Source organism: Ostrea edulis, chromosome 1 (assembly GCF_947568905.1).
Source record: "Ostrea edulis chromosome 1, xbOstEdul1.1, whole genome shotgun sequence".
NCBI lineage: Eukaryota > Metazoa > Mollusca > Bivalvia > Ostreida > Ostreidae > Ostrea > Ostrea edulis.
In genome coordinates, this window is record NC_079164.1 from 11,674,082 (window position 1) to 11,687,811 (window position 13,730).

Consider the following 13,730-nt stretch of genomic DNA (forward strand, 5'->3'; position numbering starts at 1 on the left):
CTTCAAATTTCACTGAAAGCATTAAACTACAGAATTTATAAAGAATTGAAAATTATCTTCACATTTATTATCAAAACATGTTGCGATTACATTTTCGGTTACATTTTGTAGATCACAATCTACCAAATGAAAGTGGACGTTGGACTAACATACCAAGAGAGGACAGAAGATGTCTCTACTGTAATTTACAAAAGAGATTGGAGATTAATTTCATTATGTTCTCAACTGTAATTCAATACAAGAACAAAGAATGAAATTCTTATCATCTATACAAATGACTATTAAAAATGTCTTTACTTTTAAGAAAAGCATGTCTAACAATAAATACTGGGTGGTTTTTTTTTGGGGGGGGGGGGGTTTAAACTCTATATTTTCATTAAGAAAATAAATAAAACGTGCTCCCCTACCTAGAATACCCATACTTTACATTAATGATAACACGATTAGTTTTTTACTTGATAAATACTCTATTGCACGCATGTATTATTTACTATTATATAAGTAACAGCTGTTTGTGTGTTATATCTCTGTATATCATTGTATAATGGTGATGAGATCCAATAAATTGGAAAAAAAAGAAGAATTCATTAGAAAACTGAATGATGGGAAATATCAGACAACTGAATGGTGGGAAATGCATATTTAATTTTTTACGCCACCCATAATTGTTTTCCTGATATGGATTTGTTCTTGAGTCTTATGTAAAAAAAAAAAAAAAAAAAAAAAAACTTAGTATATTTAGGTTAATTAAACGTTTGTTTAACTTAGTTCTCATGAAATTCGATTTACAAGACCTTGTTTAGAAAAGTTCTGACATCTACTCAACATTGACAGATAGTGGGGTAAAACGATATCCCCCGTACATCCATGACATTTCATCACAGAATAAGTTCGATGTTCTTGTACGTAGTGTAATAAAAGAAATGCTTTAGCTAATATTTTCAAGTTTAAACTTCATTTTTTTACGGCGATGAATATATGCTAGTCAGCTCGGATAATAGCGCGAAGGGGTCATTGATGTGGGAGGAAAACGAAGTACCCACGTGTCGAAGTGGGCAACCACAATACCCTCTCACATACTTAAGATGGAGAAAAAGCCGCATTATTTTGACAGATCTTGGTAAGAAGACGAAACAGGTAATGATCTGAAGCATAAATAGACTCCAGGTTAGGGAGGACAAATTCTACATCACCGCCGAGATTCAGGTCCACAAACTCTCCGGTATTTAAAACTTCTCTGTAGAAATGTACACTGTCACACGAACTTGGAATGTAATTTTCCCCTTAAAATAATTTTGTATGATAAAAGCTTGCCGAGGTCTTGTACCACTTGACTTAAGACAAACAGAGTCGTGAAGAGGAATCTCGGAAACGCCTCTTTTAACATAAGCGTTTCCGGGCCCCTTGACCCAGTATTTGCATCTTTTGATTGAAACATTGGTTTTAGTACTAGTTTAAGGGTGTATATAGTATAGTTAAGATGGACTTGTCTAAGTCCCTCTGTATCCTAATGTTTATTTTCGGTCCATATGCCATTTTAGCTGAAGAGGAATTTCTACATCGTTCAAAAAGACAAGGATTTAGTCCTGATGTAAGTTATAAAGATTTTGTAAACTGTGTATCAATATAACTTTAGATGTTTCACTAAGATAATTCCAAGATTTATTCATAGTGAGAAAGCAATTGCAAACATTTAGCTTTATTTTTAAGGCATTCTTTGAAAAGTTTGGGTATCTTGAGGAGAAAACGGGAACGGGTCAACAGCACGGCCCCGCTGACCGAGAGAGAGCCATTAGGTAAACAATGTGTAGTTCTTCCTAGTGAGTGGATAATTTTATTAGTACACATTTTACAAAACTTTATTATTACAGTACTTGAAGTGTACATGTACTACTACACCTATTGAATCGTTCCATTCTCGCCTAGAATCGTGTCGTTCCCAACCCAAATCTGTCTGCTCACACCGTTCCGTCTCCAGGCAAGAGCGACCCGCCCATTCTCATTTAAGACCAGACGTTGCCGTTTAATGGTGTTTATGCCTCGCAACTGATTCGATACGCAAGAGCTTGTTCTGTGTATGATCATAATGTTTTTAAATCGAGACAGGCTAATGGCAAACAAGTTGATGTTACAGGGGTTTCAAGAATCTCATTTAAAGTCAGCATTTAACAAATTCTATGGTCGTTATTACGATCTAGTTAGTCAATACAACCTATCTTTGGGTCAAATGCTGTCTGACGTGTTTCATACCGATTGTTAGACCGTTCTTGACACATTTATATGATCAAGATATAGGGCTCACGGCGGATGTGACCGATCGACAGGAGATTTTTACTCCTCCTTGGCACCTGATCCAACTCTGGTACATCCAGTGGTCCGTGTTTGTCCAACTCTTAATTTGGTATTCCTTATAATTATGAGATTGATAACTTCATTATCTTTACCTTTTTACACAATTATCGTGTGCATATATACACCGTTGATTATACGTTCCCTAATCAATAGTTCCCGAACCGTTCTGTGTTTTCCATTGAAAAAGCATTAATTATCGAACCGTTCCGCGTTCCCCGATGACAAGCATTAATTATAGAACCGTTCAGTGTTCGTTCCCCGTTCCACTGATGTAGCTTCAGAATCTGTTCAAGGGCTACAAAGGGGAAGCGTTATGGTTGACGTATTATGAAATAATTATATGAAAATAAACTGCTTCGTGCTATAGAATGTAACAGATTCTTAAATATCTTCAACTCAGTACATATTCGCATAACATCAAGAGCAAAAGAAATTAATTTCCGTTATAGATGATAAGCCAAGTAGAGGTGCGAATACTGGTTTGAGTTTTACTCCCAAAATCTGTGGACTATAAGAGGAAAGGTTATACGTACATGTACATCGAGAATTAGTTCGTTGTTGTGCATTACAAGAGCTTGCCATCGCTGATGCAATAACCTATATATCATAGTGCTCTTTATATTTAAATTCAATATAAAACAAACTCCCAGATTTCTCTCAAGATTTATATTCGTTGATATTGTCCTTCCCTTGGTGCATTATTGATTGTATGTTTGTTATACGCCCCGTCGAGAATTTTTCACTCATTGAGACGTCACCAGCTGTAGGTGAAGTACCACATTTTGACCAAGTGCTTAGGGTCGTAGTAGTGAGGGTTCTTTATCGTGCGAACGCTTGCTCCGTTTTTAAGGTAATATCCGAAAGACTAGATTTGCTCAAGTCTCTATGTTTGATAATCATTGCTCTCTTTAATACTTTTTAATAATGCCAAGTATGTTTGGTAATATATAATTATGGTAGAGATCAGATATTTAGGCTTCTGAAACACAATGAAATTTGGAGAAAATGATAAAGTAATAAAAACAACATAGAGACTTGAGCAAGTCTACCGAAAGACCCGTGATTCTCACTTCTAAATGCCAAGCGTTTGGCGAACTGCCTTACTTTCATATTAGTAAATATTGTACATGGACTGGGTAAATTGCTGTAATTTCATTGGCGGCTTCCAGGGAATCATGTGAACAGGAAGTGTAATATGAGTCACGCGTGCTACCATGAAATCGTCAAAGCTACTTTGGAATAATCTATTAGTTCCCATTTCACTGTGACGTCACCCTTATAGGCCATTTTATGGGTAATGTAATTATCATTTGGCAATAATCACGCAGATACGAATATTTAGATTGTTACAGTATTTAGGAAATCGTATCTAGGAAATTTGAAAATGTAAATATTGCCACACATGAAGTCATTACCGACTTATATATTTACAGAATTATCAATAGGGTATAGTCTCGGTCAATATCGTGTTTCTTGGATTTATATTTCCATATATTAACCTCTACAAAAGTCAGTACTTGTATTTTGATATCCTATCTTAAATATGGAATGTCTCCCAATGCCGCAGTACAACTTGCAATGTAACTTATTTAGAGGCAATTTCATTGTTAAGATTAATGGGTTTTGGAAGCATCAAAATGTCATAAAACCAAACCTTGTTACGGCTTACTCCGCTGTTTTCCTACATTAATTTTCAAACACTAAGATCATTTATCAATTTAACACTGACAGTGTTGAAAACGCACCTTCCAAATGAAACTCATTTTTCGTAATCAACATTTTCATCAATTGCATAAAACTCGTTGTACTGATGGCAGATTATATTACAACTCCGCGACTTTGAAAATAAAACTCGATATCGCATTTCTGGATTGAAAGCTTGCTGTTTTAAGATTAGAACGTAGTAAATTTTCAGGAATTTTCAAGAAATGGTCGGTCTACCTGTGACGGGAATTCTTGACCGAAAAACAGTAAAGAAAATGCAGGCACCTCGATGTGGAAACAAAGACATCTTTCGTGACAAAAATAGAAAGGGTGACAAAAAGAGAGACAAGAGTTCAAAACTGCAGTTGAAGCCAGAAGAATATAAAACATTAGGTAAAATTTAAACAGAACAGAAGAATATGAAATGTTAGGTAGATTCTAGAGAGGACAGAAGAATATGAAACACTAGGTAGAATCTAGAGAGGACAGAAGAATATGAAACATGAGGTAGGATCTTGAGAGGAAAAATTAAGAGTGCAAAATAATTTCAGACCCAGATTTAGAATCAGAAGGATCATACGTGTATCTCAGTCTGTGATCCTGAAACGTAGACTAATAGATCTTCTCTCTACATTGATAGCCTAGAAACCACTGAAATTAATATTTTGTTGAGCGATTTTCAGCGCAGTGGTTTTATCAAAATGTTCACAAAGATATTCACTTCAAATTATATGTCACAAAAATCTTTGAGCGAAACACTTTTTTTCCGAGCTCAGTTACAAGATCATGACCTCAAATGTTTTGCATTCCAACAATTAAGAGGGAGGTTGACCTACTCTATGGCGTTAATGATCTTGACAAGTCATTTTAAATAATAGCTCATATACTTCAAGAGACTCTTTTTCATAACCACTTAAATATGAGCATATTCTTTGATCATTTACCAATTTGTATGTTGAAACCAAACAAGCCCCATTCACATTCAAATTGTGTGTTGTATAGGGTTAAAATGGCCGAAGAATGAGGTTACATGGAAAATAGTAGGGTACACCCAGACGAATCCGCTGGCTCAGTCCCAACAAAGGTATGTATTCTTTGATAAAGATATCGTTATTGTTAGACCGTTCTGTACGTACTGATTTTGACTACGGATTACTCCGTTTATCTGATCAAAATATAGGGCTCATAGCGGATGTGGCCGGTCAACATAGGATCGTGTCAGGCGAGCTTTCATGAGAATTAGTCATTGTATGTTTAAAAATTAAATTTCATTTTAGGACATGGACTTTGACGCCTCACGCCAGCACACTTTATGAAGCATGTTAGCTTTTCGTGAATAGTGTGTCTGCATAAAGTGTTCCCGTTCATACCTTCGTGTATTTTCAAAAATGAAGTTTATTTTTAATTTTTAATATTTTTATATTTTACTTTCATTTCTGTTGGAATTATTCGTGATGAAATAGTTACAATTGATGAAAATATCGAATGGAATTATTCGTGATGAAATAGTTACAATTGATGAAAATATCGAATGGAATTATTCGTGATGAAATAGTTACAATTGATGAAAATATCGAATGGAATTATTCGTGATGAAATAGTTACAATTGATGAAAATATCGAATGGAATTATTCGTGATGAAATAGTTACAATTGATGAAAATATCGAATGCAAAACTTTTGAAATGTAAATATATCAATGGTGTTGCCTTTGATACCTTTATAAATTATGATGATATTAATATCCTTAATAATGCGCCATAATTGTGAACAATGCGCGTATGAATGTTGATAAATATTTAACGCCTGGGAAATCCAACAGTAATAAAAGTTGAATATAAATATAAAAACTAATACTTTTTATGAGGCGCTAAAGCGCGTCATGAAGTAGGCTGGCGTGAAGCGTCACAGTTCATACCCTCATGTATTTTCAAAAATGGATTTATTCCTCAAATCTCATCTCAGACGAGACTTTGTTAGAAATAGTCTTTACAATCTCTTGGCAGGCGAGCCTTTATCAATGCTTTTAGCAAATGGAGTGCAGTATCTCAGCTGAGTTTCCGGGAGGTTCGAGGAGACGCTGACATAATGATAGACTTCAAGCGATACGACCACAGAGACGGCAGTCCATTCGATGGCAGAAGTATGTCACCTCATTGTTTCTTGATGATGAAAAATATCAAACTTTCTGGAAAATAAAAAATAGGTTTCAAGACGACAGAGAATTAACAGCCTAGTACATGTATTCTAGTACACATTCGACGCTTTCTTGGTCAATATTTCTCTGATAGCAAGGCACTATTAATTGTGTCAATAGAAACATAAATTTTCATTTAAAACGATCTTGGCTATTGTCACCCTTTGTGTGAACTGATGACCTTTTAACACTTGTCAATGGAATGATTGGTTAGTTTGTTCCACATATGTAAAACTCATTCATGACGTAAGTGTTCACACCATTTTGCAGACACAGTTAAGATACATTATATAGAAAAGGAGAAATAGATGTATTAATTGCTAATATCTTTTGCGTTATTCGGTAACATTATTAGTGCAAGTATTAACCATTATGTGAATCCTAGTCCTGAATGTGGCATTTTTATTACTGGGTATCTTTTTAACACTATACTAACAACAAAATCGTCCCTAATATTGAAAGACTAGTACATGTAGTTGTATTTTTACGTAGTGCATTGTAATAGTCTTATCAGTATTTCAGATGGTACTTTACCTCAAGCTTTCTTAACGATATGTTTGGTGGTAGTCTTTCTCACGCCATCTTCACGATATTTCAGGTGTATTCTAGCTACCACATTCTTTACGGTATTTGAGGCAGCACGCTTTCTTTGCGGAATTTGAGGCAGCACGCTATCTTTGCGGTATTTGAGGCAGCACGCTTTCTTTGTGGTATTTGAGGCAGCACGCTTTTTTGCGGAATTTGAGGTGGAACCCGTCTTCACTATTTCGTTACGGTATCTAAGGTCGTACTATTGCTCCCACTTTCTGCACTGTATTTCAGATGGTACCCTTTCTGATGCTTTCTTTACGGTGATCCAGGTGGTGCCTTTGATTATTATGTCCTAGTATTATTTAATATGGTACCCTTTCTCACGCCTTCTTTAGGGTGATCCAGGTGGTGCCTTTGATTACTATCTCCTAGTATTATTTAATATGGTATCCTTTCTCACGCCTTGTTTAAGGTGATCCAGGTGGTTCCTTTGATTACAATCTCCTAGTATTATTTAATATGGTACCCTTTCTCACGCCTTCTTTACGGTACATCAGGTGGTTCCCTGACATCCTTCTAATGTTATTTGAAGTGGTATCTTGCTCACACCATCTCAGTGTTAAATGAGTCGGTTACTCTTGATTACACCTTCAGTACGATATTTCAGGTGGTACTCTGGCGCACGCTTTTTTCCCCGGGAAATCCGCGATATCGGGGGACACGCACTTCGATGATGACGAACAGTGGACAATGAATACCCCAGATGGCACGAATCTGGAGATTGTGGCTGCCCACGAGTTTGGTCATGCTCTTGGTCTCAGCCACTCAAGCATACCAGAGGCTCTGATGGCGCCTTATTACCAGGGTTACGACAAAAACTACAAACTACACAACGACGATATTCAGGGGATACAGAGTTTATACGGTGACTACATGTTGAAAATAGTTTCTAATTCAATATAATTAAAGACTGTGTTTACAAAATATATAGCTGAATCAATATGTTAGCTACTTTTGCATTGAAGCAAGGGCGCCAATTTTTCACTTCTCGTAGAGCAAAATAGAAATAATTCATCGTCTCTAAATTTTGAATATACATTGTATTTATGTAATCATAATACAGTATTTTGTTTGATGTGTCTATGCAGCGTCTTATAAAGATAAATTCGAATTGAAACATAAGTCGCTTAATATTTTGTTGTGCACGTGCGGCACGCACTCTTCCAATTACTCAGGTGGACCTTCACGAACAACAAGACGTCCCTACACGACACGGCGTCCGTACTACACGACACGGCGTCCTTATTACACAACACGGCGTCCATACTACACGACACGGCGTCCTTATTACACAACACGGCGTCCATACTACACGACACGGCGTCCATATTACACGACACGGCGTCCACGCACCACCAGACGACCCTACACCACAAGACGACCAAGACCAACAACTCGCAAACCTACCCAACCACAGGACGTCTGTAATATGAAGTTCGATACCATCTTTAATGGTTAATATTTTCATGTTATATAAAAATACAGTAAAAAAAAAACTAATACGACACCTGTGTAATCCGTTTTACCGGAAAATCCAACCCTTATTTTCAATTTCCTATTTTCATTGTTTTACACTGTTTATTCTGAAACACTATGTACCGACAAATAATCGTCTCCCATTGCATTTCGGATTAGGCAGGTTTCACTGTATTTACAAACAGATTTTTCACATAAGACGATTTTCTTCAGACTTGTTCAGTAAAATAAAATCAATTTCTAAGAGTTTCCTCCTTGATTGACCATACAGCATTGTCTTTTTCTAGCTCATGACGGGTCACTGTACGCAACAAAAAGAGATAAAATATATAAATTTAACTCGAATGGAATTGGAATTCAGAAAGGATATCCAAAGAGAACTAGAAAGGTGTATAGAAAGGCACCAAAGAACGCTGGAGCTGCCGCCAAAGATCGGTATGGCCGAGTGTACATTTTCAAAGGTAAAACAGTTGTCTAGACAGGTCTTAATATACATGTAACAACATTGTTTTCTTATTGGTCACCATTACGTGCTAGTGCAATCCAATGTAATTGATAATACATTTTTTAAACTGTTGTGTTACCTTGAGGGGAATCCGTAAAATCCAATGTTATTGATAACTGTTGTCAGATTCATTCAAACTTAATGCTATCGGTAATAAATGTTGTGTTAACTTGAGTAACGAACTGTTGTATGCACTTGAGAGGCATCAGTCCAATGAAAAGGTGAAGGTAACGAACAGTAATCATCTCAAAACTCTTATAAGGAATACAAAATTAAGAGTTGGGCATACACGGACCCCCTGGGTATACCAGAGGTAGGAGCAGGTGTCTAGGAGAAGTAAGCATCCCCTGTCGACCAGTCACTTCCGCCGCGGGCCCTATATCTTGATAAGGCAAACTGAAGTCAAATTCGTTACAACGACTACAGACTGTTGAAATCCCTATAACATTAGCTTGTTTGTCAGTATCCTGCATCGATTATAAAACTGATCATACGGAGAACAAGCTGTTGCGTATCGAATCTATTGAGATACATAAACATTATATGCAGGTGATAATGGAATATATTGCTAAATAAATATGGGGAGTTGACGATGGAGAAACTGAAATCATCCCGTTTGTCCTGAAGTTTAGTTGTTAGTTCGCCGTTATCATCTTGTTCAATGAAATATCTAAGTACGAAACAGATGTGGAAGACTCTGTGATGTCTTTTATGTCGGGGTCACATGGAAATATCGAATTGACACATGAATGAAAACGATTATTTTAATAGATAAAACGTCGTCGCTATATTCTAATAGAATTTTTTTCCTTCTCATGTAGAGGTTCTTTAATAAAGTCTAGAATATAAAAATAGGCCAGCTTACAAAAGGACACAATTCGTGCCCCATGGGAATTCTAACAGACTGTTGGAAGACCTGATCACCAAAGACTACAAAGATATTGTCAATGAGGAACTCCAGCATCTTTTTGATATCAACTTCAGAGTAGAGTGGTGTTTAACAAAGTAGATTTGTGAATTATGGCTAGATATGAATATTTCCTTTACCATTTCTGTTGACGAAGCAACTGTCTATGATGTTCAAAAGTCCTATCTTGATTTATCGTGAGGAATGGTCGTGTAAAGTATTGAAAATTCATACGTTTTGATGTTGATTTAAAAAAGTGTTTTGTGATTTCAAATTTATTACAAATTTTGTAAAACCCATATTTCATTTATACCTTTTCTGGCATACATGTATGTTGTGGAACAGTACGTTTGAAGTTTCTCCTTTACAGATGTTAATATTTTCGTGAGGAGCAAGGATATGGGTTTGATAGAATATTTACTGGGTCCAGCGATGCATGTTTGTTTGTAATGGCTTTTACGTAGTTTAGAAATCTAGTGTAGGTTACTCATATTCATCCGACTCATTGACTGGGATATTAAATGTGTTTAAAACTGAAGCATGGTTTTTGAAGAATTTCATCTTTTGAAATGGGCAGTTAGGGTATCAATAAGATTACCAAATGTGGAATCAATGCAAAGTTCGTTTACAATACGGGTACAGTTATAATAATGAGCCTTGCAAACAAAGACGCTGTTGTTACCGTTTTGTCAGGTGGAACCAAACAGATTCCTTATGTAACATATCTAATTCTTTTATCAGTTCTGGTTTATTAAACGCAGAAGGGTAGATGGTATCCAATCTCATGTTATCGATACTATCTGCTTAACTTGAGATAAATCAGTCAAATCCAATGTTTCTTATACTAACTATTGTGTTAAATGGTTTTAAACATCCCTGCATAAAATTCAATATCCTATCGTTAAAAATCAGCTTCCATCATTATTTTCCAAGGGAAATAAAATTTGTAATAGGAAAATTACAAATCCTTCGAAAATGAAAATTTTGAATTTTCCATAGGATTTGTCGAAAATCCCATGTGAAAATTATTTTCCTTCTTCTCTTGGATTTTGTAGTCAAAAGTGAATTCGTCATAATTGGTATTAATTGCTTTACATAGGAAAATCCAAATGCATGTAGTTTTTTAGAGCATTGTGTAAATATTTCAGGAAATAGGATATTCAAATATACTGGGTATCAACTAGACCGAGGATTCCCGAAGAGAATAGTCGGTAAAACAAACTTCTTCCGAAATTTGAAGGCCGCATTAACTTGGTATGATGGCAGAATCTATGTTTTTAAGGTGAGTCACACGATTGGTGAGGACACATATTTTATCTACACCTTGACATGTCTCTCCTCTATAAAGTACAATCATCTTCACACACAACAATTTAATTGAGCAAAATTTGCATTAAATGATTCTGTTGCAGTGTATGTGTCCGTGAATTATTACACGTTTTGTATATAATTCAGGTGGTTTTCATTATGATTTATGACGTGTTCAATCCCCCCGGTCAATACTCCAGAAGAGGATATTAATAGACAACATACACACAACTTAAATCTACATAATTGTGGGGACTGTCATATTCTGCTTTATGAAATGCACTTTTGTCATTCACAGAAAACAACTTATTTTTCGTCGTCAATATTTAACTCTTTGATGTTTCCCTTTGAAGGGAGATAAATACAGTATTTGGGATGAAAGATACACAGCGCCACCTGCTGGTTACCCCCGGCCAATCTCGTCCTTCTGGGGAGGGATACCGATTAACGTAGAAGCCGCTGTCAGGTGGAATCGATACACCTACTTTTTTAAAGGAAGAAAGTAAGCGTTTTATAACCTGCAGTTTACATTACACTTCTTTTTCTTCTTCTGTCGTTCTTTCTTTTCAAACTAATTTTTTAAAATTATATTTCTAGTTACTTCAAATTCGATGATCGATACCGCAGGAAATACACTGGCTATCCTAAACCCAAAGCCGCTCCCTGGCTTGGATGCGGACGGAGCACACCCAAATAAAATGGCGTCTGTTAGCCTCTCTGCAGGATTACAACACGTGTGAACTGTTTACAGTTATGCTACATTATCTCCGTGTACACTGTGTGTACCTCTATACTATAGTACGCTACAATATTCTTAAGATGTCTGAATATTGACTTGTTTTGTTGTTCTGTGTCGACACACTTAATATGCAAGCTGGGTGTCTATCACGTTGGAGTATTTCAGGAAAGTGTATGTTTATAATCAGCAGTAGTTCAACATATTGTATTTGCTAGTTAGTGTATCCTTTTCCTGTCTGTAAAATATTTCAAATGACATTAGACATTGCTCAATGAAGAATTGAATAATTTGATGATACGAATTGGCAAACCTATTTCTCTGTGAAATTCTCGTTGTTTTTATAAACACGTGGGATGCCAAACCTATTTCTCTGTGAAATTCTCGTTGTTTTTATAAACACGTGGGATGCCAATGTAAACAAAGAACACAATGCTTATCGTGTTTAACAAGTACTTCTTACTTCGCTGTTTGCACCGTACAGGATTACTTGAGTTCTGCAGCACATCTTGCGAAAGAATTTATATCTCTTCCACACACTCTTGCAAAAGTTTGCTGTCAAATTGCAAAGAAGTTTTGTTTATTCCGTAATTATTCTAATTATTTCATTACCATTTCATGTGTTATTAATTATGTAGTCACATTCCATTATAACCTACATATTGTGTTTTTGTTTCTCAAATGATGAAAGGTGAAGATAAAGAACAGTGATCAATCCCATAACTTCTATAAGCAATACAAAATAGATGGTTGGGCAAACACGGACTCCTGGACATACCAGAGGTGGGATCAGGTGCCTAGGATGAGTAAGCATCCACTGTCGACCGATCACACCCGCCGTGAGCCCTATATCCTGATCAGGTAAACGGAGTTATCCGTAGTCCAAATCAGTGTACCAAGAACGGTCTAACAATCGGTATGAAACACGTCAGACAGCATTTGACCCAATGATAGGTTGTATTGGCAAACTATATCGTTATAACGACCATAGAATTGCGATATGCAGACACGATACGCAAAAGCATGTTCCGCGTATGGTCAGGTTTGAAATCGAGACAGGCTATTGACAAATAAGGTGATTTTGCAAGGGTTTCATCTTAATCGTTTTAAGTCAACATTTCGCAAATTATCTGGTTGGTTTAACGACCCAATATACGAATATAACCTGTTAGTAGGTCGAAAGCTGTCTAGCGTGTTTTATACCTATGTTAGGCCGTTCTTTACATGCAAATTTTGACTACGGGTTACTCCGTTTACCTGATCACTATAATGACCTTAATGACACTGTTGATCTTATGAAGGAATAGCCAGTCTTCCGCATATCACTAGCACATAGACAGTCACTAGGACATAGACAGTCACTAGCTCTAGTTGTGAACCAGACTCTACACGAGTAACAGTAACTGCTTAAATCAAAACAGAAGTTTGTAGTAAGAACTATGTTTTATGCTATGCTCAGATATTGAACATCCGGGGGTTAACTTGTGGAAATTCTAAAATCCAGGATTTAGGTGCACAATTTAAAATTGACATGTTATTTACCTTTAAGAAAAGTGCAATATTCACCGTGCCCAGAGAACGACTTAGACATTGCATCGACCGATAGAGAGAGGGGGGGGGGGGGGCACTAAGATCCAACAACACTCAACATACAAAGCGTCGGATCTAATAGTAGATACGAGGTCAAATAAAAAAAGGATGTAAAATGCACTAAAAATGACCAACAACACGAACAACAGTGAATTCTCAAATTTTCGGAGGACGATAGAATATTTACATAAGGATCAAGGACTGATTAGTTCAGTTTAGTGTTGACACTCGATGAGAACAAATTTTCTATTGCCACATATTGCACTCGATAATTTTAATACGTAGACGTTTTGTTTGTTATCAACTTTTGTAGTTTAGTTGTAGTTTTAGTTTCCTTACTTTTCTATGTAAGTATTCTATCGTT

General features: G+C 36.2%; 1 protein-coding gene across 1 annotated transcript; it reads left to right on the top strand.

The window, feature by feature from the left end:
• The first annotated feature begins 1,416 nt into the window (after nt 1–1,416).
• On the top strand, nt 1,417–12,436 carry LOC125664093 (collagenase 3-like). The gene is made up of 11 exons (XM_048896635.2): nt 1,417–1,591; nt 1,711–1,796; nt 4,268–4,449; nt 5,059–5,140; nt 6,063–6,199; nt 7,452–7,709; nt 8,020–8,298; nt 8,608–8,781; nt 10,881–11,014; nt 11,394–11,542; nt 11,638–12,436. The coding sequence occupies exons 1-11, from the start codon at nt 1,481–1,483 to the stop codon at nt 11,735–11,737; spliced, it is 1,692 nt and encodes a 563-aa protein (XP_048752592.2). The 5' UTR covers nt 1,417–1,480; the 3' UTR covers nt 11,738–12,436.
• Nucleotides 12,437–13,730: the final 1,294 nt, after the last annotated feature.